The 25,752-nt window shown below is 37.2% G+C and overlaps 3 protein-coding genes across 3 annotated transcripts; all 3 read right to left on the reverse strand.

The window, feature by feature from the left end:
- Nucleotides 1-970: 970 nt before the first annotated feature.
- On the reverse strand, nucleotides 971-2,088 carry LOC139119957 (uncharacterized protein DDB_G0285291-like). The gene is made up of 2 exons (XM_070683929.1): nucleotides 1,971-2,088; nucleotides 971-1,672 (listed from the first exon to the last, which is right to left on the reverse strand). The coding sequence occupies exons 1-2, from the start codon at nucleotides 2,074-2,076 to the stop codon at nucleotides 1,053-1,055; spliced, it is 726 nt and encodes a 241-aa protein (XP_070540030.1). The 5' UTR covers nucleotides 2,077-2,088; the 3' UTR covers nucleotides 971-1,052.
- A 3,015-nt stretch (nucleotides 2,089-5,103) lies between these two features.
- On the reverse strand, nucleotides 5,104-9,242 carry LOC139119967 (uncharacterized). The gene is made up of 6 exons (XM_070683939.1): nucleotides 9,192-9,242; nucleotides 7,962-8,078; nucleotides 6,596-6,712; nucleotides 6,037-6,161; nucleotides 5,562-5,746; nucleotides 5,104-5,158 (listed from the first exon to the last, which is right to left on the reverse strand). Exons 1-5 carry the CDS (start codon nucleotides 9,192-9,194, stop codon nucleotides 5,602-5,604), a joined length of 507 nt encoding a protein of 168 aa, XP_070540040.1. The 5' UTR covers nucleotides 9,195-9,242; the 3' UTR covers nucleotides 5,104-5,158; nucleotides 5,562-5,601.
- A 6,751-nt stretch (nucleotides 9,243-15,993) lies between these two features.
- On the reverse strand, nucleotides 15,994-24,784 carry LOC139149951 (uncharacterized). Its single transcript, XM_070722027.1, has 9 exons — nucleotides 24,683-24,784; nucleotides 21,425-21,524; nucleotides 20,903-21,026; nucleotides 20,001-20,188; nucleotides 19,429-19,485; nucleotides 18,430-18,546; nucleotides 17,721-17,837; nucleotides 16,697-16,820; nucleotides 15,994-16,439 (listed from the first exon to the last, which is right to left on the reverse strand). Exons 2-9 carry the CDS (start codon nucleotides 21,464-21,466, stop codon nucleotides 15,994-15,996), a joined length of 1,215 nt encoding a protein of 404 aa, XP_070578128.1. The 5' UTR covers nucleotides 21,467-21,524; nucleotides 24,683-24,784.
- Nucleotides 24,785-25,752: the final 968 nt, after the last annotated feature.

Here is a 25,752-nt window from a genome sequence, read left to right on the forward strand (position 1 = left end):
TTAAGTTTCGCTTATTTAGTTTCGGCTGTGTCATTTAACGGTATGTTTGCTTGACTTATCGGGAGATATACCAGTGGTGCAATATATTTTTATTCCTTTTTCTAAAAAATAATCGAATTTTGACTGTGAAGACTCCGCAAAAACTAAATGAACGAAACCATAAATACTTGAGCGGGTGTTGTGATAATATCTTCTTCTGTATGTGGTAGAAGCGCTGTGGTGTTTTGGCTTTGTGTAATGAAAAGACGGTTTCAGTAAGACTAGACATCCTTATATCCACATCAAAGTTGATTTTTCCTGGGTACTGTGAAATATAAGTGAATAACACTAAGACGAATGAAAGTGAAAGTAGTTATATACGCGAAAACACGACCATAACGTTTTTGTAATAATCGCATTTGGTTTAAGATATTGTATTGTTTGTTGCATTGTTTATTGCACAGGTAAAGTTATAACCATCATTTTTATCCAGATATAAAACACTTTATATGATAAAAAAGAAAGTAAATATGTTGATTTCTTCTCTATTCATCGCTACGCAACTATCCCAAAATAGTTTCAACCGTAACTTCTAATTATATAAGTTTACAAATGGTTACATCAAAGCGATAACCTCGTTTGATATTTCGTAGAAACACGAAGTGAGAAAAGTTATGACCCGCTATGCTACTTTCAGTATATGCTAACGATGTCAAAGGAATCAAAAATTATCGTAATATGTCTTGAATAGTAATTGTTATGATATGGAAACGATTTTAAAGCGTCTTTTTTACATAACTATGAAGGCAATTGTGCCACGGCATGATTTACTGATTACACAGATTTCAGGATGTTACTACGTCATAATTACTGTCTATCATTAGAATTTACCGTTGAATCAGTGCCTTACTGCTAAGTCGCAGTGTAAGATGAGACCAAACAATTTGGATTGACAATCAAATCACATCACTTTAGTCTGACGCAATTCCTGATGTCTGTAGACATATAGTAAAGGTTTTGTTTATCTGTGGATGCTGTGAATGTCTATATATTATTTTATGTCTCAGTATATTTTAGCTGTGTGATTCGTTCTCCACTAAATGTGCTTCCATGTCATCGACCACATAGTACTCCTGGGGTGGCGACGAGGCCGAGATGTTGTTTGCACATGGACTGGCGCCCCCTAGGATGGCTGTATCGCGAGGTGGACGCTGTTGTTGCTGACTTGATTGCGTCTGTGTGGTGTTGACATGATGCAGTTCTTGTAGTTGTGGTGGTGGAGGAGATTGCTGCGATTGAAGTGGCTGTGATGGTGGTAGCTGCAGTAGTTGCGGTTGTGTTCGCTGCATTGGTGATGGCTGTTGCTGCGGAGGAGATTGTTGCAAATGTAACGGCTGTGATTGTGGCTGCTGCAGCTGTAGCTGTATTGGCTGCTGCAACTGTTGTTGATATTGTAGTGCCTCTATCTGCATAGGCGGCTGGGATTGCTGAGGTATCATACCTGACTGTGTAGGCTGCTGCCTCTGCCGCCAAGCAGGTTGTTGTTGTAGCGCAGGATGTTGTTGTGATTGTTGTTGAAAATGCATTGGTTGCGGCTGACGGACTGTGGGAGATGTCCCTTGCTGGGAAGTAGATGTCCAAGTATTCTGTGGTACCGTTGGAGATGGGATCGTGTAAACCTGTTGTTGTATTACTGTGTTGTGATGTAAAATAAAATAAAAATTGGAAAATGTTTTCCTGGCAAACAGTGCAATACTCATCATGGGCATTTCCAATTTTTGGAATTTAGTTACTTAATTCTTTAGATTACCATTGTGAGAAGGAACAAAAGATGAAAACACAAATTTGTCTTGAAGTCATATTTTTCATGACTGTCATATTGACTGACTAATATAAGGCACCCTCGCCTTTCCTTTTAAAGAATGATTACCATGTTCGAAGTGTAAGCTTATCACTCATAAAATTTGGATATATCTACGTCAAAGCCTTACCTCTCTGTCTGGCATCAAACTGGGTGTTCCCTGACAATGCATAAGGATTACCAATCACGTGACCTTGTTCTGTTGGCACTCTGTGTTGAGCAGTTTGGTCATGCATTGAAATGCCATACATGGACTAGGGGGGCAACAGAAATGACACGTGATTTTGAATAATTTCACGAGTTATGATACTGCGTAAAGGAGGTTGTTCAGAGTATGCAGATTGATAGAGCAAGCATACTCAGGTTTGATTTCTTATATATGCACATGTATAAAGTTAGATATGGTGTAAAATGTTAATATTTACGTACACACACAAATACATGGTGGTTGCCTATTTGTGTGTCTAGTTTACGTAAACACACACACACACACACATACACACTTGGGGATTGCCCGTTTGTGTGTCTACGAAGTCCATGCAAGCATGCATATGTACATACATACATACATACATACATACATACATACATACATACATACATACATACATACATACATACATACATACATACATACACGCACGCACGCACGCACGCACGCACGCACGCACGCACGCACACACACACACACACACACACACACACACACACACACACACACACACACACACACACACACACACACACACACACATACATACATACATACATACATACATACATACATACATACATACATACATACATACATACATACATACATACATACATACATACATACATACATACATGCATACATGCATATCTATGTATGCTTGCCTGTGCTCTATATATTCATTACCTATTTACCTAATAGTATCTATCTGTCTGTCTGTATTCTCATTATCTATCTGTCTACGCTCCTCTGTGTATCCCCCGATCTATCTTTATAGAAAACCAGTGACTTGAACAATATAAACAACGAAATTTATTTTTATATACCATACGCTACTCACGTTTTGGTTTCTATTGCTGCTAACTGCTCTGCAGCAAATGGCTGATGCAACTATAGCAACAGCAGCTTCTGCAACAGCCACTGCCACAAGGAGAACATCAACCACTAGGCGCCCTTCCTGTTAAAGAAGTCGCAGTGACAAGGTGAAAGGGGTCTGTCCAATACAAATTCGCTTACGTCTGTGTCGTGCCAGCCATAATTACTTAAAGGTCTACGTTGGCACCAGATTGTCTCATAAGAAAATTTACCCACAAGATTACAATTTCAATGGAAAACAAAAGGCTATCACACCTTTCTAATCCTCTTACAGACTAGAACAAAGGCGATCTCAGGGATCGCGAACAGTGCCTTTAAAATGAGTCAGTAGATTTGTGTAGTATTGGTTGTACACCTGTTTTACCCTCACACTTGAATAAAAATCTTTGATTGCTAGTATGAATACAGATCACCGAATTTTTAAAGACATCAATTGCAAAATTTACTCCTTATCTATGAGAAAGGGGAGAGTAGAAATCATACTAGCAAAGCCAAACTTTCTGATATTCTCAGATAAAGTGAAAAAATGCAAATGAGTTCATTGTAGATATTGAACTAAGTACATATTCCATTGTGTTGTAACTGTTTTTGTTTTAGGCTACAATTGTTCATTTGTACTGAAAGACGAGATGTCTTCAGCTTTTGTATGAATTTGAGTTTGAATGTGTTTGTTGCTTTTCATGTTTTGTTGATGTAAGTTTATATTGCACATACCTGAGATTTTGTCAGTGTTAAAGCACAGTCCCTCTATCCACAGGAATTGTGGTTAAAGTATGATTGGCTAAGTTCATTCATTTGATGTTGCATTAAGTTGTTACATGTTGGAAAGACAACACTGAAACATTCACGTAATACAGCCAAACTCCTTATGCGTGGAAAGATATACAAAACACAACTTTAAAGCAATGTCGCACGTCGTACAGTTAGAATACTTACAGGATTGGGGCAGAATGTACAGCTGCGCTCCCAGGTGGCCGCCAAAGTACTGATAACAAAGAGACAAGTCGCAAAGATGCACGCCGATATTATTGACAGAACCATGAAGGCTGTGATCTGTGACGAGTGATCAAGAATAGAAGAAAGATTTTATAAGTCTAGTCCAGGACATGAGTAGTAACCTTACATTGTGTATTGTGGGAGGGATTGACGTAGCTTGAAGAATCGGTTAAGCAGCCCCTTACGTCCATATATGATGAATGGTCTACACTTCTATGAATGTGAACGACAAACGCACGTGCTGGTGGAACACAATACTGCATCTAGGGGTTTTCTGTGAAAGAAGGTTTAAAAAAGCATACTAGAATGTCACGTGACTGACGTAACATTCAAGTAACTTTCTTGCAAATGAACCAACTTAGGTCATATAATATACACCACTATCACATACTACACATAAACTCTGCGTATGTATTCGTCATACATGTCCTTTTCGCTGTAAGTCGTCTATGCCTGAGACCTAAACAAGTCTATGTGTAAACGAGGTTAATGTGTTTCACATATTCAGTGTAAGTTGTATGGAATAGGGCTAGGAGTACTTTTATGGTACTTTGCACACAGACATTTATCGTAACAAAAACGAAACGACCTGCTGCTACATATGCGCCAAGTATAGAGAGGAGTTTATGATTCTTGGAAAAAAGATTATTACATGTCTCGTATATCGAAAGTCGCGCGCTCCATAGGATTCAATGTTAACTTGCCATGACGTCGTGGGCCGCATAGACATCACTGGACTGAAAGTGAACCGGAACTATTTTCAACTTGAAAACTTTTGGATGTGAAAGTCTTGAAATTTCATGTTTCGCACAGAAAATCCGGTATTTGGAAAATTTCGCATAAAAATATCGATCAACCGCATACCAGTAATTAAAATATATCATGCGCCATTCGATTTCTAACAGTTGTTCGTCTAAAATGAAAATAAAGCACTTGACTATAATTTGCCAATAAACGTAAATATTTTTGGTGCAAACGGAGTAAGAGAGGCATGTAATAAAAACATTATAGCCCAAACAAGGGACTATGTACCCTCGGGGCAGGAGACCATTTGCCCTCCTTACGTCGGGCAAATGGTCACCTACCCTCGGGCACATAGTCCCATGTTTGGGCTATGATATGTAATATAGCTCACATCCTGATCATATCGTTAGTGGATATAATAAATAGAACTCACCGCTCCTGTTCTTTTTATCTGCCGATACGAGTCCAATAATTCCTGTGATTACAAACTGCAATTAATGAGACACGTTTATGAAGTAGCAATAAGGAAAAAATGGCTGAGAGTATACCGTCTGTATATAAAACAATATGTCTTTACTATAACTGTTCAAACATTTCCGATTATAACATCATTGTTGGGAGTCATGCCACATAACAACAGATAATGTTGTTATCTTTCGCGTTTTGAAATTATAATGATTGCAATGAAATTACGGTCTCTCTCGTCAGCATAAAAGAAAAGATTTGAAAAAAAAATATGTATTTTGCTTCTTGGAAACCGAAATAATTACATGACTAAGTCTTGAACTTTGACGTGTACTAATAATCGGAAGATTAATATGGTTTATAAAACCTCGGGTACGGTGGTAATAATCAATGTCAGATTGTGTTGATAGGATAAAGTGTACTTACAAAAGCACCACACCATATCCCCGTGCCAATATGAGACAATTCACATTTGATACCGATGGCGGCTATTCCCAAGGATATTGCGGTCATTCCAAGAATAAATTGGCAAATACTTAGACCAGCGGTGGTGTGATGCGCAAAGCCTTCCCGAACGGGTTTTGAAGCAGTCAACTGCAGTGGAGCATAGCCTACAAAGCAACATAATGCTTTGTTTAAACACTATTCAAGATGAATTTTTGCTTGTTTGTTCTTTCAGAATGCTCATACTTGACAAGAATGTTTCAGGGCTACATGATACTATATAAAACATAAAAATGAAAATCCATAATTCCTATGTACTCATACTCTGCTTGACATAAATCTTACAAAATTTAAAAAGTCACACCTCCAATCAGTTCAAGCAGGTAACCAAAATATTATCAATATAAACCTAAAACTTTTCATTAGGTTGTTACTGAAAGCAATCACAGTGACTTACTTGTCTGTCTGGCATTGTACTGGATATTTGAGGACGATGCATAAGGATTGGTCATCATGTGACTTTCTTCCATGGGAGCTCCTGTTTGAAGTGTTTGGCCTTGTGCGGAGAAAACCGTAGAGTACCTGGAATATCAGGCATACCAAGAGTTCTGGTGGTCTTTGAACAAGATAGATCACAATATTCTATAATATATGTACACACACACACACACACACACACACACACACACACACACACACACACACACACACACACACACATATATATATATATAGGGAAAGTCGTATGTATGTATGTATGTATGTATGTATGTATGTATGTATGTATGTATGTATGTATGTATGTATGTATGTATGTATGTATGTATGTATGTATGTATGTATGTATGTATGTATGTATGTATGTATGTATGTATGTATGTATGTATGTATGTATGTATGTAATCCATGCGTATACGTCCGTACAGCCATTAACAAGGTGTCATAGGAAATTTTTAACGCATTATTAAAATGTAGTTTTTCATTAACACCTTCCGTTAATCCATAACGCTACTCACGTGCTGATTTTTCTTACAGCAAACTGCTCTGCAGCAAATAGCAGACGCAACAATGGCGACGGCAGCTTCTGCAACAGCCACTACAGCAAGAAGAACGTCAACCGCAAGCCGTCCTTTCTGTTGAATTGAAAAGCAAAATATTCGTTACGACATTGATGTTTAGAGATGTAGTGTTAATCAGACACAACGAAGGAATATACTTCAGACATTCAAGGGAAAAGTACATTCTCAATCGTGGCAAAAAATCTAAACATTAAATTTTCCTTGTATTTACCTCATCAAGTCCTTCATACTTGGAAGAAAACATTAAACAGTGTAATATTATAGCTTTTCTTTGGTAGAGACGGTTTAAAGAAATTAAAATGATATGTTCACCCAGATCAATTATACTTCAAATTGTTACACCCATGTATGTAGCATGTGACAGCCAGGGCCACGTTTCACGTGCCTTGTTAATGTGGCATTTGGAGTTTTACAACCCTTTTCAGAATTAGAGCGCGAAGCCACTGCAGTGAACTGCAATAAAACTGCTCACACTAATTAGTTTCAGCTGTAGCCAGCTGGCAAAGTCGACAACATTGTATGTCCCATGCAGACAGTTTGTCTGGGAAGTTGAAATAAAAAAAGATTTGTACATGGACCAGTGCATGGTAATGTTACATTGTATCTTAATCTTGAACACAGGGTGCCAATCGTAAACTCTCATTTACAACTCGAGCCTCAGACAGAGCTAGTTTTTCCTTTGTACAAGCAGACTTTTGGTCTTTATCAAGTAGCCTTGTTCAACACCAAAGTGGCCACGGCTACAGTTGAAACTAATTAGTGTAAGCAGTTTTATTGCAGTTCACTGCAGTGGCTTCGCGCTCTAATTCTGAAAAGGGTTGTATTGACAATTTTAAATTAATATGGCACCCAGAAATCGAGTTATTCAACATTTTGAGAAATTCATTTTCTCACATTTCTAAGGCTATTAATATGCTCGCATGTTTAGATAATTAGACTCAAACTCCGTGTGTCTGCATTCTGGAGATCAAGCAACGTAGAAAAACACTTTATCATAACAAAAGCCAATCCGCCGTCTATAAATATTGTCAAAAATCATTATTTTGTGATATTAATGATAGATCGACGATCAACATCCACTTTCCTTCTAAGAATTCAGAGATGCATATTGCATATGACACACATTTTTATAACTTGCTAAGCGTTCAAACAGTGCCTAGTTTGCAAGATGAATATATAATGCTTTAATTTTGTATGATTTCCATGCTTTGTCATTAGGTCCATAGCTACGTATTTCAGGTCAATATGCACAAATCATTGAGCTTGCACGCTGCGTCACAACTTGAGAGGTTTGGATACTTACAGGGCTGCTACAATAAAAGCATCGATATTCTCTGGTCGCCGCCACAACGCTGATGACAAAGAGCATCGTCGCAAAGATGACAGCCGATGATATTGACATAATCGTGTATGTCGAAATCTATAGACGAAAAGTAACATGGTGTCAATGGTAGGTTACAGCAACATTTATTTTGCCAATTCTATGAAAACTTTTCATCGAATCTGCAAAGGCAGACATGACCCACATATCATCCATATAGTTTTCACATAATTTTCACATAATTACACTAAATTACGTCATATCACTTGTATAACAAAAGCTCCAAAAATACATGGTAGCAGACTTGATTCAAGTCGCCTATTTTATAGAATGTGGTCGTTTCGGCACGTATAACACATTTTGTTATTTAGTGTTACTTTAATACGAAACGCTTTGACCAGGATGACAGCAATTGGATCGTTAGCTGACTTCACACAGTTGTGTGAAAACGTGGCATCTGCGTATGTGTGTACGTTGGGTGAAAGCAATAGGGACATTTCAGTCGGAATCACCGACTATGAATCTCGCGATAAATCTACTCCATCGCATTCAGTCCAAAACAAGTTCTATTTACATACTTGAACCAAGTCCAATACAATAGATATTATCTCTCTTTGTGTTCGCATAGTCTTTTATACCTTGATCAATAGTCGCTCGGATGTTGTGAGACCAATAGTGCAAAAACTCATTGTGCTCTGTTTCCACATTTCGTGTGTTGTTCGTTTTGATTTGCATTTTTGTTTGCTTTGGGGATGGGGGTATCCGATTGTATCTAAAAGATGCGACAGGCATCGGAATTATATAATCAGAAAGTTCTTGGTTGTATCGTGAGACCACCTCGATGCTGTATAGGCCGCTAAAAGGCGGGAGAAATTCCTATAATTTTACTTTTTTGTTTTTTTGAAGATGAAACTCATTAAAGCGAAACTTAAACCATGATAATTTTGCAAATGACTTCATCACCACAAAAACTTTTGAACCACAATCAGAAGAAAAAGTATCAAACATTTATAAATAAAGACCATGTCACTTAACTATGTAATTTATATGTATCACAATAGTCCTGCGGTAAATAAGTTAAAAGTCTGAATTCGGTCTCTAGGCCCGTCCAAGCAAATCTTATCTATACGCAACCTACTGGATTGGATAAGGGTTTGTTTCTTACGCGAAATCCTAAATTACCATATCTGTCATTTTGATACTTCTACTTACCATTCCAGGGCTCTTTTTCGATGCGGTTATCAATCCGACTATGCCAGTGATGGCAAACTGAAATTAATAAGGTCTGATTAGAAAGGTTGCGGGAAGAATGCATAATTCTGTGATATAGAGAGTTGTCCCGTATATAACAACATGGCTTATTTAAATGTGCTTTTACCTGGTAAATACGTTACAGTTTCCAAATCATGTTTCATAGGGTAAATTTCCACAGTTTAAGTGTTGCCGTTTATACCAGACTAGTTCGACAACATCCATCGAAAAGTATGTCTAGAATTTGTTTTTTAATTTTCACAGAACAAGGTAAACAATGAACGAAAACATATTATGCACATAGATATAAATTTCGAAGAGTGCTTACGAAGATACCGCACCATATCCCTGTACCGATATAGGCCAGTTGACAACCAATGACGATCGCAGCTATTCCTAAACACACGGCTGTTACTCCGAGAATAATCTGACAAATGCTCAACCCGGCGGTAGAACGATGAGCGAAGCCTTTCTTGGTACCATCGTTTGAAGTGTTGCCATGTTGCGAGGAATACCCTTGCATCACTTGTATCTGAGGCTGGTTTTGTTGTGGATACCGCTGCATTTTGTTTGCAACTGTGAACAAACAACAATGGTGGTGACAAAATGGTCTCTCAGGCTATACTCAATGAAGATACCATAATCTATGTTAGCCGGAATAGGACATCGATGGTTGTCTGTAGGATGTGCGTTACACATTAACTTCTGGTATTTGTACTGTAAACTTTAACGGCCAAAGATCGCAATGATACCTGATCAATGCAGTTGGCACTGATGTCCCATTGACAGTGACTGCTGACGTGTGTCTATGTCATACATAGTAGACTAGAATCTTTAACAAAGGTTGCTTAGGGCTAGACCGTGAATGTCAAACAGTTTACCGCAAATGAACACATGACGCAATCATTTGAAATAACATCAGTAATGATTTTCATCAGCACAAAATGTCGCAATAAGAAACCAAGGGAAGCGAATAATTGTGCGTGTACATTTCATTTTAGTACTAACAGAATGTTTTATGAATGTAATATCCCATATCAAAAAGGTGGTCTTCAGATACCTCTGTAAAACAGTCGTCACCGTTGATCTATCTGCATTCACAGAGATACTGATTAACGTAACCTTTTCTTCACCTCTAACGTTCTGACATCATTAGCTGCTGACTCGCCAATTCTTTTATCGCGAACAGTTCAACTATTGCAGAGTATATATGATCACCTTCCTTGTCTTTTAAACAAATTTTCAAAAAGTTTTGGCCATAACTCCAGGGCAATGAAAGCTCTGTTCGCTGCAGCTTTCGAAGAATCTTTCCATCACTTTTTCTTTTCTGTTTGTAAAACGCTGTCTTTGTTCCATGCTAATGATCAATGTCGAAACGTTTAGTGTTCAACTTGTCATCATACCCTGTTGGTGTGTTATGTCCAATCTTATTTTTAAAAAACTGACTTCTGGTCTGGCTAATTCAGCACAATTAATAAAAATCAGCAATGAAGTGTGCTTGTCTTATACACCAAAAGCCAAGAAAATGTTCAAGTTCTCAAATGTAAAAATAAAATGTCACTTCAAGGTAAAACGTTATTGTGCTACGTCAGTGAGCTTCAAATTTTACCATACAATGTTAATCTAATCCATTTATTGTATAGCAGAAGTAATATTAACAGTATTATGTATAACAAAGCCATTCAATGATAATTGTAATGATAAAATATCATATAATGATCAAAGATAATTTATTATTTCATAGTTCCCATTGTCACAGTATTACAAACCACTTTAGCTTAGAGCTAGACTTGATCTAAATATGGTGACAATGCTCCACTTGAAATGACAGGTCATGTCAAATGTTTACTCATCTTATCATACACTTGTTCCCCATGTACGCCATTCTACCAAACCCTGATTTTTAGTGGATTCAGTTATGTTTCAATTTCAATGAAAAAACGTTGTGACTTTGGATTATGATTTGTCAAATCGACACATTAGGTACAAATACAACTTGTTTTACTCTCTGGATATCTGTACTGACGCTAGCTTGGTTTGTCGTAACCTAGATATTGCCTGCTATCAACATACAGTACAAATTGCACCGTCATCATGGTATTAACCTTCTGCGATCCGAAGATGTCGAAAATCCAAAGAATTAGCATCCCGTCGGATATAATCTGAATATCGTTTCTTTGTTCAACCTACCTGTAAGATGCGAAGTCGAGTCGTCCTACTACTCTTCTCCTGAAATATCAGACATAGATGACGTCACAAGTACCTCTATCATTACAAATATTTTACTTTAATGTAGAGCCCCCAGGTTACTGCTGTTTTGTTCACTAGCTTCTGTCCAGTCTTGCCGAATGGCTATGCGACATGCAAGTACTCGCCTTTACGTTGATAGAATAAAAATCAAATCATGCCCAATGCGATCACGTCTCCTCCCCTTCGTCCCATCCTCTTACTTGATTCTATACAGAAACTGCGTGCACGAAGTGGTCTTGGCTGGAGAACAAGTAGCAAGATCAACCGAATGTGATACGGACTAAGCATCTTGATCGATGCTTGGAATGTATTATTATAGAGTTCTACCTGCATAATTGTAGTGGTGATGAAACTTAAGGTAGATAAAGAAGCAGACGATAGTGAATACTATGTAAAGGAACAAAACTGTCCTCACTATGATTGAATACCTGGATGAAAGAAGTTAAAAGTGTGAAAACTAAGGCAGACGAAGACACCCATTAAAACAAACCCGGTCTCAGCGACGTCGACAAGTGTTGATGATAAACAAAATGATGGAGGGAGAAACGTCGGTGGGAGTAACAAAAAAAATGAAGGTTCGATGTATCAGCTACTGTTGATTTATCTATTTCCTACAACATAAAATACCTGGTATTCGGCCCGTTTGGCCGTTTATTAATGCAATGTGTCATAATGTGACATTCAACTTATATACATCCCCTCTAACTTTCATAATATCCCCTTTATCAAACTGTTTATAGATGGCCTGGGTATATTCTAAAGGTGACCAACCGTAATGAAGCACAGTATATAGTTTAATATCACTACTTTTTCCCAGAGCGACTGATAGATATTACTGACTTTCATCGGATATATATTCATTAGATTACAAGGTACAAGAATACGTAAATGTTTATCGTTTTTTAACTTGTTGGCTGATCTATCTTTAACCTTTCTCTCCTTAATTGTGTTATTAATTTGCAGTTTGTTGCATTGACACACATGTAAATCCCATCTGCCAACCTATTTTACGTCCCATTACATTACCTCGATCAAGCTAAACGTCAGCACATGGGAAAGAAAGAGATTCTTCTCTATAAAATTCATCGTTGAAATGTCCTTGATACGGTTGAGACGGTCACTTAACCTTCAAAGTTTATATTACCTTTGTACCCGTGACGACAGCATTTGACTGCCCACGCTGCCAATATCCCCTGCCACCCTTGCCTTGCTATTTTGTAGAACAGCGTTTGCGACCGAATCTTCACAGTACACATGCACAAAAAGGCTACCGTTCAAAGTCTATAAAACTTATCACACATTATCTTACAAACGTGATTCAACTGTACTTTGTTCATAGCATTTACAGCTAATAACTGTACCAGACAAATAGTCATGTCAAAATAAGGCAAAATTGAAGCTTGACGCCCCCGTGAAGCTGATCCCATGGTCTTCAGCTTACATGTACTTCCTGCTGTACTGTATGTTATCTCTGTAACCTTTGCCACAAATGCCATCTCTACCTAGATAATCAGTATGCTAAAGAAGTCAACATTGTCATATGGATAGAATGTGAAATATTACAAAGTGAGAAAATGACTTAAGAATAACCAACTGAACATAGGGAAAACGTGCTGTCATATAGTTTATGACATGGTTCCGAATCTCCAATGTGAACGCAATGATTTATCAAAAAATGCCCGTACAATATCGTGACTGTTATACTGTCTGGACATGTTAAATGTGTATCACGCAATCGTTTCCGACTACGTCATTCTGCCCTGTCTCAAGAACTTTAACATCACAAAATGCTTTATTTTAATACGCTGCCGAGGCAAACATAAATATGTTAGGTTCAAATAGATATGAACCGATTTAAGCTGCTCAGATAAAAAACTCAACAACAAAGAGATCGTTTATATCTTGAACCTTTGACGAAGATAGCTTTGTTGACGATCACGCCTGAAACACGATGAACGGAGAGAAAACTGTAGCTTTTATGATCCTTATTTCCCTTTGAAGCAAGTTCGAAAGTAGCAAGGTAAAGTCCGAGTAGCAAGGTACCGCCGGAAAAATTCTGACATAATGTTAACGTTCTTCATGCATATCTCCATGTTTTTGTCTTTATTTTTTTTTTCTTTTGTTTTACCTTTCTTTGCTTTTTGCGGTTTGCCCCCATTTAACCCGTATGCCGATTTTAAATCAAATATCAACACTTTAGAACTGCTTCCTGCTCGGTCCTTAGTATTCGCAGCATTCATGGAGTTTAACTGTTCAAAACTTGAGACAAATTTTAGGATATTTTCCTTCGCCAAGGTGTGTTTAACTTTAGTCAAACAGATGCGGGTCACAAGGGTTGTACCATGCGATACTCATGTGTTTGGAGAGGAGGCGCTACGTCGCTTACGGTGCACCCATTCTTACTCACTGCATGCCAGGTTACGCCATGGAAATCTCCTATAAATGATATCAATCACCGTTCAGGTTTTTGCTTTGAAGTGTTTAAAATGCAGACGTTGGAAGATCCGGAGATCGAATGCAATGAGTTTTGTTAGCCATGTACGAAAGAAAGCAACGGGTTTATATTTATAGAGGACCTTCACACGTCGACAACATCCTTCAAAACCGTGTCTGGGATTTTCTTTATATGCCTTTGTTTTTTTTTAATGCGCTCTTAAAGGTGTTAGATGAAGGTGATTTTCAAGGAATTTTAATTATCACGCCATATAATTTGAATGGAGCCTCCGGGAAAAAATCGCAGACACGGTTTTGAAGGATATTGTCAAGGCTTGTCAATGAAGAAATTCCAACCGGAAATCTTGCAGCTTGTTTGCATAAGGCGGGAAAAACCGGTTTTTGGAAGGTTCAGCAAAACGCTTGTCACGTGACTCTTATGCAAATAATGACCGTGTACTGTGCTTGGCCGGATAGCTCTATATCAGGGCTTTCAGAAAATGTATACTTTATTGGGGTTTGGGACGTGTTCAATTGAGAAAAAAATAAAAATCTGAAAGTGGCTAAAAGGTATTTAGCTACCTTAAAGTTAAGTTATACCTCACAATTTGTTGCGGAAACAATTTTGGTGGCCACCTTTGATTGGTGGTATCAATTTCAGATTTTCGTGATTGATTTTACTGAACAAAAAATACCAATGCCCCGACACGTGTAACCTGTCCGAAGACACTGAAATCATTAGTATAGTTATTGAAATACAACCATTTTCAGTATTAGACAGCGAAGCCCCTGCAGTGAACTGCAATAAAACTGCTCACACTAATTAGTTTCAGCTGTAGCCAGCTGGCAAAATCGACAACACTGTATGTCCCATACAGACAGTGTGTCTGGGGAAACTGAAATAAACATGACTTGTACATGGACCAGTGCATGGTAATGTTACATTGTATCTTAATCTTGAACACAGGGTGCCAATCGTAAACTCTCATTTACAACCCCAGACAGAGCTAGTAATAGAAACTGCCCAGTCATAACACGCCAATCTGCCATGCCAGCTGGCTACAGCTGAAACTAATAAGTGTAAGCAGTTTTATTGCAGTTAAATGCAGTAGCTTCGCTGTATCATACTGAAAATGGTTGTATGACACCTTACATGTTGAAACAGACATTTTGGCGGCCTTCTTTGATTTTTATGCAAATGGAGAATTGCACATAAACGATATGAATTCCTTGACCCATGTACCGGACAAAAGACACCAAAATTACTTCAATATTATTTCATGGAATGGCATAATATGATAGAACCCCATGACCTGTGAGTGCAAGCGCGCCGAGGCCTCAGGAAGAGCATAGGCGCAACTTAATTTCCGGTTTAAGTAAGACACATTAAAGTTGATTTTTCCTTGGTACTGTGAAACAAATGTGAATAAACCTAGGACGAATGAAATTGAAATGTAGTTATAAACGCGTAAATACTAAAATAACGTGTTTGAATAATTACATTTGGTGTAACAAATTGTATTTCTTGTTTGCATTGTTTATTGCACAGGTAATTTATAAACATCATTTTTATCCAGATATAAAACAGTCAGTATGATAAAAAGAGAAAGTAAATATGTTTATTTCTTCTCTATTCATCGCTATGCAACTATCCAAAAATAGTTTCAATCGTAACTACTACAAACTGGTTACATCAAAGCGATAACCCTGTTTCATATTACTTGGAAACACGAAGTGAGAAACGTTATGACATGTTATGTTACTTTCAGTATGTGCTAATGATGGTAAACGAATAACAAAATATCGTAATATGTCTTGAAATAGTACTTGTAATGGTATGGAAACGATTTTAAAGCTTCTTTATCACGTTAACTATGAAGGCAATTGTGCCACGGCATAATTTACTGATTACACAGATTTCATGATGTAACTATCACATGCACCGTACAACACTTTCTGTACTTTACTTCATATTGACTATCATTAGAATTTACCGTTGGATCAGTGCTTTACTGCTAAGTCGCCGTATACGATAAGACAAAACAAATTCAATTTGGATTGACAATCAAATCACATCAGTTTAGTCTGACAAAGGTGGTGGTACAGGAGATTGCTGCGATTGAAGTGGCTGTGATGGTGGTCGCTGCAGTAGTTGCGGTTGTGTTCGCTGCATTGGTGGCGGCTGTTGCTGCGGAGGAGATTGTTGCAAATGTAACGGCTGTGATTGTGGCTGCTGCAGCTGTAGCTTTGTTGGTTGCTGTACGTGTTGTGGATATTGCAGTGTCCCTCTCTGCTCGAACTGCTGTGACTGCTGAGGTGACATAGGTGACTGCGCAGGTTGCTGCCTCTGCTGCCAAGCAGGTTGTTGTAGCATAGGATGCTGTTGTGATTTTTGTTGAAACTGCATTGGTTGCGGCTGTTGGACTGCAGGAGATGTCCCTTGCTGGGAAGTAGGTGTCCCAATATTTTGTGGTACCGTTGGAGATGGAATTGTGTAGACCTGTTGTTGCATTACTCTGCTGTGATCTAAAATAATAAAAAAATTAAAAATGTTCTACTGCCAATTTGTGCAAAGCTCATGACGTGCATTTCAGATTTTAGGACTAAGGTACTTATTTTTTATATTAACATCGTGAGAAGGAGAGAAGAAAACGTAAAATTGTCATTTATGGTGCTCTCATATTTTGCATGATATCGTATTGAGTAACTGATAAAACGTGCCCTCGCCTTTCCTTTTGAACGAATGATTACCATATTCGCCAAAGCCCATTACTGTTCCTTACCTATCTGCCTTCTATGAAACTTGGTAGACCCTGACGATGCATAAGGATTACCAGTCACGTTACTCTGTTCCATTGGTGCTCTGTGTTGCACAGTTTGGCCTTCGATTGGAATACTATACATTGACTAGGGGGTAACAGAAAATCACAAGTGATTTTAAATAATTTCACAAGCAATTATACTTGATAGAGGTGTTTGCTCACAGTATGCTTTTTAATAGGGCAAGCATATGATTTCACTCATAAAATCATATGCATATAAAGTAAGATACAGTTAGAAATATTAATATCTTAGTACACATACAATATATATATATATATATATATATATATATATATATAATATATATATATATATATATATATATATATATATATATTTGCAGTGAGGAGACGATCGGATGTAGCATTGTGATTTTTCTCCTAAGTTTATACAATACATTGCCTCGCTACACAACACTGGGGAATCTGTCATATTACATACGTTTATATATATATATATATATATATATATATATATATATATATATATATATATATATATATATATATATATATATATATATATATATATATTATATATACATTTTGGTTTGTGTATTTGTGTCTACAGTCATGCACATGCATACATACATACATACATACATACATACAAATACATACATACATACATACATACATACATACATACATACATACATACATACATACATACATACATACATACATACATACATACATACATACATACATACATACATACATACATACATACATACATACATACATACATACATACATACTACATACATACATACATACATGTTTGTCTATTATCTATAAATCTCCAATCTACCTATCTATCTACGTATCCGTCTGTCTGTCTGTCTCTGTCTGTCTGTCTATTTATTATCTGTCTGTCCATACTTTCTATGTCTATCCGCTATCTGTATAGGGAACCAGTGACAAAAAGAATATGAAATGCAATTTAACTATTATCGACCTATCTAGTCAGTTCGCTACTCACTTTTTGGCTTCTGTTACAGCAGACTGCTCTGCAGCAAATTGCTGATGCAACTATGGCAACAACAGCTTCTGCAACAGCCACTCCCACTAGAAGAAGATCAACCACTAGGCGCCCTTCCTGTTAAAGAAATCAAGTAACAAGGTGAAAGGTGTTCGTCCAATGCAAATTGTCACATATTTATGTCGCTACCTGCTACAGTTACTCAAAGGATGTCAGTAGATTTGTGTAGTATTGATTTCACACCCTTGTTTTCCCTTGCACCTGAAAATATCTGATCGCTATATATGAATACAGATCATTGAATTTGTTTAAGACATTAATGGTAATATTTTTCCTTCTGTATCTATGAGATACGAAGAAAGGGGATAAAGTGAATCATACTAGCGAAACTAATATCTTAGAAAAGGTAAGAACTTTTTAGTGGTCTTGACAGTCTGCTACATATTTGATCAACTTATATGTACAGCATAAGGCATGTTTCTTTTGATTTCATGTTGGACATTGTACAAGTGTATATTTCAGTGTCTTCTCATTTGGTTATTGCTAAAACTTAGTCATATTATAACTTATTTGGTTGTTACATGTCGGAAAGGTAAAGATTGAACATTGACATATTACAGTAAAACGCCTTATGCACGGATAAAAATGGAAAACACATTATCACATGCATATACAAATGCCATGTCGTACCGGCACACATCGTACTTACAGGGTTGCGGCAGTATAGACAGTTGTATTCTCTGGTTGCTGCCACAATACAGATCACAAAGAGACAAGCCGCAAAGACGGACGCCGATATTATTGACAGAACCATGAAGGCTATGATCTGTAAAGATCGTTCAAGAACAGAAAAAAGTATTTATAAGTGTTGTCCACAACATGAGTAGTAACCTTACACTAAGTTACATTAGATACCCATAGCGTGAAGATATGGTGGTATACACTTCTATGAATGTGAACGAAGAAAATCAAGTGACAGACTTAACATTTAGGTATTTTTTGTAAGTAAACCAACTTATGTATATATACACGTCTTTCGCACACTACAAATAATCTCTCTCTATGTATGCGTCATATGTGTTCTTTTGGCTGCAAGTCCCTGTCTTAGAGCGGATAATAATAAATATAAGGTTAAATATTTATTGAAGTTACCGCGTCTCTACTTTTTCGATTCATGTGAAAATGAGTTACTTGGTATTAAACTTAAAATATCTGTTTTGTATATGACATGCGTTAATTTGGGGTTTTATATTCACCCAAAATGGACAATTTTTTGTACACTTTACAGAAATTTCAGAAGATGCCTATGTTACCGTACAAACAAGGCATCCACAATATTCATGATGATATAGAAATACATAGCGCAAAAGTCTCCTTTCGATATGAATAACATATTTCAGCACTTAGAGTCGAAGGCAATATTCGCCCTGAATAATTTCATCCCGTTTTCCAAAGACCCTAAAGGGAATAGGTGTAAACGAAGTGGACATGTTTCAAAGTTTCAAATTTTGTGTAAGTTGCATGGAACGGGACTAAGGTTAATTTTATGATACTTTGCACACAGGTAGATATCGTAAAATATGAAAATAAAACGACCTGCTGCCATTGAAGCTCCAGTTCTGGAAACAGGTTTACGTTCTTGGAATAACCTAGTATTTATTCTTACATCTTGATTTTATCATCTGTCGATATAATGACCAAAACTTACCGCTCCGGTCTTGTTTTTAGCTGCAGATATAATGCCAATAATTCCTGTCATAGAAAACTGCAATTAATCAGAGACACTTTTCTGAAGTAGCAATAAGGAGAAAACGTCTGATAGGTAGAAGTATACCGTTAATAGTTAAAGGTATACTGTCATCTGTTCCAATTTTGCCACAGTTACCATGGAAAGAGAAAATCTAACCAATCACAGATTATAAGCGGGTGGCCGCTTTTTAAAAGAGCACCCTCACATGGGCATTTTGAATACCAAGGAACGCCTCTTTGACCATATGTGGGCATATTTGGATTACAGGTGACTGTACACCTTTAATAGGTCTTTACTATAACTGTTCAACATTTTCCATTGAAACATTGTTGCGCGTCATACCGCATGACAAAAGGTAATGTTTTTTTATTTTTCGTTGTGAGAGTATATAATGTGAGCAATGAAATTTTGGGAAAACACGAAAGTCATCTGTCTTCGACACGGAAACGCTTTCAGGACTTAATGTTGATCTGCGACCGCAGGCATTAAAATCAAAGAAGGGGTTATTCGATAGGATAAAGTGTACTTACGAAAGCACCACACCATATTCCAGTGCCGATATGAGACAATTCACATTTGATGATGATGGCGGCTACCCCCAAGGATATTGCGGTCACTCCAAGAATAAATTGGCAAATACTTAACCCAGCGGTTGTGCGATGCGCAAAGCCTTCCCTAGCGCCATAGTTTGAAGCAGTCAACTGCAGTGGAGCATGGCCTACAAATCAACATAAGGCTTTTTTTTTTTAAATTATTCAAAACGCATGTTCGTATTGGCGTAATTTATGCTCATATTGGCGATGTTTTTGGTTTAGTTAGATCAGGCCAAAGAAAAATAATTGTGCTGTTCTGATCACCCGACCTACCCTATTTTTGCCTGCCGACCCGAAACTTTTTAGAGGTACGTAAATTCTGAATTAAAAAAACACCGTAAAATCAGGTGTTCGTGACCTGGCATTTGATTTTTGCTTGAACAAGGACGCCTTTTATGTTTTCATTCCTTTCATTTGTATGATACATTTTTTTCTGGAAATGTTGTGGCCAGTGTTTGATAGCCCTGGACCCCTGAAAAGTGCATATTTAGAAATAAAAATATTTTGAAAAAAATCCCTGCTGACCTACCTACCCTATTTTTGAGAACTATGTTATCGGAACAACACAATTTATTTTATTTACTTTTTTTGGCCTAATACAAAAAAAGATCATTTATAAAATCAGCGATAGGGCACTTGATGTTATTGATAAATTTGAACAAAAGATCATATTATTTAAAATTAGCTTCCATGTAATCAAAGTATGCTTGATATTAATCTTACAAGATTTAAAAAGTCTACCACCCCATCCGTACGTGTGAACAAGTAGCCAACATTGTAGCAATGTAAACCTGTGAATTTTCATTACATCATAACTCAAGGCAATCACAGTGTCTTACCTGTCTGCCTGGCATTGTACTGGATGTGTGTTGACGATGCATAAGGATTACTGATTACCTGACTTCCTTCCATGAGAGTTCCTGTCTGAATTGTTTGGCCTTGCGCTGAGAAACCATAGGAAACCTGGAATATTGTCAGACAATGAGAATAGATCGTTATTAATTTCAATAGTTGTGATGGTCTTTGAAGAAGGTAGGTCACATGAGTGGAGCATCTTTCCTCTTCAGTATAATGGCGTTGAAATGTGTATAACCGTTTACCTCTGTATTGCTGTATGTATGTATGTATGTATGTATCTATGTATCTATGTATCTATGTATGTATGTATGTATGTATGTATGTATTTATGTATGTATGTATGTATCTATGTATCTATGTATCTATGTATGTATGTAATGCGTGCGTATAAGTCCAACAATTACAACGATGTCGTTGGATATTTCAAATGAGATATCAAAATGTATTTTTTATTAACATCTTCCGTTTGTCCATAACGCTACTCACGTGTTAAGGTTTGTTACAGCAAACTGCTCTGCAGCAAGCAGCAGACGCAACAATAGCATCAGCAGCTTCTGCAACAGCCACTACAGCGAGAAGAACATCAACCGCAAGCCGTCCTTCCTGTTGAAGAGAAAAGTAAAATTTAAGTCATGATATTAATTATTTGAGCTGTAATATTAATTAGACACAAAGTAGGAATATACTATAAATATTCTCGTGCAAGGCACGTTCTCAATCATTGTATTTACCTTATCAAGCCCCTTATACTTGGAAGAAAAGGACAAGTAGCGTTTAAGAAAGTTTAACGAAATTGAATTGATACATGTGTTACATGTCTTTGTTTATGTGGCATGAGTTAATTTGTATTAAACATTAATATTGACACCAAAAAATCGAGTACTCATGTTTACATGTTTAGGAATTAGCCTTTTCACGTTTCTGAGGTTATTTGCGTGAGTTTAGCATTAGCCCACGTCTCTTTGATAATCAGAGTCCAACTCCGCATGTTTGTATTCTGGAAATCAAACGTAGACAAACACTTTCTAACGTCTCAAAAAAGACAAAATACCGTCCATAACTATTGTCCAAAAGGCCGAACCTCTTCATGATATTGATGATAGACTGGAGATGAAAATCACACTTTCCTTCTAAGAATTCAGAGATGCATATTGTATAAACACAATTTTTTGAAACTTGCCCATCTTCAAACTGTGCTTGATTTACAAAATGAACGCGTCATTTTTCATGACCTCCATGCTTCGCTATTAGGTTCATAGTTACATACAGTATTGCCGCAGTAAGCCTATAACTTCCACCGTTGCAATAAATAAAACTCTACATGTTCAGGTCAATATAAACATATCACAGATATAAACAAAAAACTCGCACAGGCGCAGTTCCGACGACTGTTTCTCTTTACATGAGAATATAAAAAAGCTGTATTATCTGGAATGCGACATCCATTGTTGTCTGTAGAATGGGCGTTACACATTAACTTCTCTATGGTCACTGTAAACCTTGATGGTCTACGTTCGCAATTATATCTGGCCGTTTCCTGTACATCCCACCCATGCAGTTGATACTGAAGTCTAATCGACAGTAACTGCTAACATGTGTCTATCATATGTCACACATGGTAGACAAGGATCATTAACATTCGTGGTTTGGGACTCGAGCGTAAATACCAAACAAAGAACTGCAGATAAACATATGACGCAATCATGTGAAATAACATCAGTAATGATTTCATCAGTACAATAAGAAACCATGGGAAGGGAATAATCTGGTCCTCTAAATTTATCAAATGTGCAATCTAAGTCTACTAGAATGTTTATTGAATTGAATACCCAATATCATGAGGGTGGTTTTACCTATGTATAACAGTCGTCACCGTTGATCTATCTGCATTCACAGAGATACTTATTAACGTAACCTTTACTTCACCTCTAAAGTTATGAGGTCATTAGCTGCTGGCTCGCCCATTATTTTGCTTTGACCTGCTTAACTATTGATCAGTATTTATGGCCACCTTGCTGTGTTTTTATACAAATTTTCACAACGGCTGTGGCAATTATTCCTGTTCAATGAAGCTCTGTTAGCCGGAACTTTTGAAGAATATTCCACAATTGTTCATCTGTTTGTAAAACACAATACTTGTTCTGTGCTAATTATCAATGTCGAAATGCTTGTCATTTAACTTGTCAACACACCCTGTAGGTGTTTCATGTCCAATCTTATTGTTTCAAAATCTAAATTCTGATTTGAGATAATATTCATTTGTCAACAATATCATTACATATTGTACATAATGTTAAATTCAGAAGGCTAATGCTGTTATTTCAACACACTTCATGAGTAAAACAGCTAGGAAGTATGCTTTTTTACTACATTAAAAGTAATGAAAATGTTCTTAAAAGCAAAAATTGCACCGTCACTTCAATGTAACAAGTGTTTGTCCTAAGTTTAGATTGCATTATATTTTAGGTCTTTGAGCTTCAAATTTTTAATCTAATCAACTAGTGTTATAACAGAAATAACATCAACAGAATATGTGAAGAGACAATTCGTGATGATAAAAAAACCAAATTATGACATACGACACAGACAAAGAGAATGACAGACTGGCAACGGGTATTTTTTAAGGCGTGAAGAGTGTACGTAAGCCCTCATGTTTGCCTCGCCTCCGGTAGCTCACGTCTCTCTTTTCCGAAGAGTGCCGACCATGCACCCTTCGGTAGTTTACGGATTTTCACCAACGTTAAAGCTAAAGTATGTTCGGCAAACTTTGTGTTGTTGTTGTCGTGTGGCGCTGAGCGGAATGGGCGTGCTGGCGTAAACGGGAAAGTTTTGAGCCTCGGGAAAGTGATCATTACCGTTTTAAAAATTCCTCTCACATTTTTATGAATATATAATGAGTGTGTTTGAACCGAATTTGAAAGTCTTTTATCGATACTCTCTGGTTTTACTCAATGGTTTACGGTCAGTCATATTGTCTCTTACAATTTGGTCATGGAAGGACGTGTTTATGAAACTGCTGGCGTGTTATGTTTTGAGTGTTTCTGCCCTGAGAGCTCAAAAAGTAGGTATGGTTGCTACGCGACTGGCAGCACGATGCCATCTCGTCGTACTTTTCGCATAATCTCGTGCAATTATCAACCACGGACAAAGTCTCCAAAAAATCTAACACCTGTGAAGCTCATTTTAATATGAATCGTCCATAGACTACCGAGACGACCATGGAACAAAAGGCATGCTGCGTTGCTAGTCAGTCTTTCTATTTGTCTGTGCATAAGATAATTAAGATTTCCCAAATTGATGGCAGTATTGTTTCATAATTCCGCTTTTGATAGTGTCACACACCATTTTAGGCTTAGAACTACACTTGATGTAAATATGGTGGCAATGCTCCACTTGACATGACAGGTCATGTCAAACGTTTACTCGTCTTATCGTACAGTCGTCCCCTTGTACGCCATTCTACCCAACTCTGATTTTGAGTGGATTTACTAACTACCCAGGCTGTACGGCTATTTCTTTTCAATTCCGATGAAAATCATTGTGACTTTCGTTATTCGTCCAATCGACACATGAGGTACAAAAACACCTTGTTTTCCACTAAGGTAATCTTTTGTTGTCGTAACCTAGATATTGTCTGCGATCGACATACACTACAAATTGTACTGTTACCACAGTATTAAACATCTGCGATCCTAAGCTGTAAGCTTGACAGCATCATGTCAGACATATAACCTGAATATCGTTTCTTTATTCCGACCTACCTGTAAGATGTCGAGTCGTCCTACTGCCCGTCTGCCCAAAACTCAGATACAGATGAAGTCACGAGTACCTCTATCAGTACAAATATTTTACTGTTATTGTAGAGTCCCCGGGTTACTGCATTTTTTATCACTAGCTTCTGTTCGATCTTGCTAAATGGCTATAAGATATGCAAATATGCGCCTTTACACTGATAGAACAAGAATCCAATCGCGATCCGATCCCTGCCCCCTCTCCTTCCCCGCCCCAGTAATTGATTCTATACAGAAACAGATTTTAGCTGGAGAGCAAGTAGCTCCAAGATCTACCGAATGTGATACAGACCAGGCATCTTGATCAATGCTTCACAGTTATTATCATAGAGTTCTATCAGTATAACTGTAGTGGTGGTAAAAGACAGTATTAAGTGTTGTGTAAAGATGAGAAATAGGAGGTGACACTGAAGGCGATGTAAAGAAACAACATGGTACTCACAAAGAAACTGAAAGTGTGTAAACAAGCGTATAGACATTCACGAAAGCGATGAGTGTGCAAGTATTGATAATTTACGAACGGATAGAGCGAGGAAAGGAGATGGGAATATAAAAACAAATAAAGGTTGTATTTTTCAGCTACTGTTTTTGATCATCTTCCTACAACATTTAAATACCCTGTATTCGGTTTGACCGTTCATCAATGCGGTGTGTCAGAGTGTGACATTTCGCGTATACACCTTCCCTCTATCTTTATGAAACATTTTATAGATTATTCTTGTCTGTTCCTATATTTACCAACCGAACTGATGAAAATCTTATTGGCTACAATTTTTAGGTTTTTCTCTAGAACGACAGATGGACATTTTTATTTTTCAGCGCAGTTACATAGCACATTAATACGTAGGTGTTTATCGATGACAAATTGTTTCCAACTTTTTGGTAATTTTTATTTCTTTCTCACTCTCCTTCAGTCTTACTAGATTCATTCATTAATTTATTTACTGTTTGTTTGTATATTTGTTGCATTGATACTTCGGTAAATTTCCTGTGCAGACCTCAGGCTGTTATCCTGTAAAAAATTCGTCGGCGATGTCCTT

Source organism: Ptychodera flava, chromosome 2, assembly GCF_041260155.1.
Source record: "Ptychodera flava strain L36383 chromosome 2, AS_Pfla_20210202, whole genome shotgun sequence".
Taxonomy (NCBI): Eukaryota; Metazoa; Hemichordata; class Enteropneusta; family Ptychoderidae; genus Ptychodera; species Ptychodera flava.

Coding starts and splice junctions, on each gene's coding strand:
- LOC139119957 (XM_070683929.1), bottom strand. CDS start 2,076: ATGCATGACCAAACTGCTCAACACAGAGTGCCAACAGAACAAGGTCAC. Junction 1,673..1,970: donor GTTTGATGCCAGACAGAGAG/GTAAGGCTTTGA, acceptor ATCACAACACAG/TAATACAACAACAGGTTTAC.
- LOC139119967 (XM_070683939.1), bottom strand. Junction 6,713..7,961: donor GCTTTTATTGTAGCAGCCCT/GTAAGTATCCAA, acceptor TCAATTCAACAG/AAAGGACGGCTTGCGGTTGA. Junction 5,747..6,036: donor GTACAATGCCAGACAGACAA/GTAAGTCACTGT, acceptor GTTGCTTTGTAG/GCTATGCTCCACTGCAGTTG.
- LOC139149951 (XM_070722027.1), bottom strand. CDS start 21,466: ATGCTATTGTTGCGTCTGCTGCTTGCTGCAGAGCAGTTTGCT. Junction 20,189..20,902: donor GTACAATGCCAGGCAGACAG/GTAAGACACTGT, acceptor GTTGATTTGTAG/GCCATGCTCCACTGCAGTTG. Junction 16,440..16,696: donor GTTTCATAGAAGGCAGATAG/GTAAGGAACAGT, acceptor TTATTATTTTAG/ATCACAGCAGAGTAATGCAA.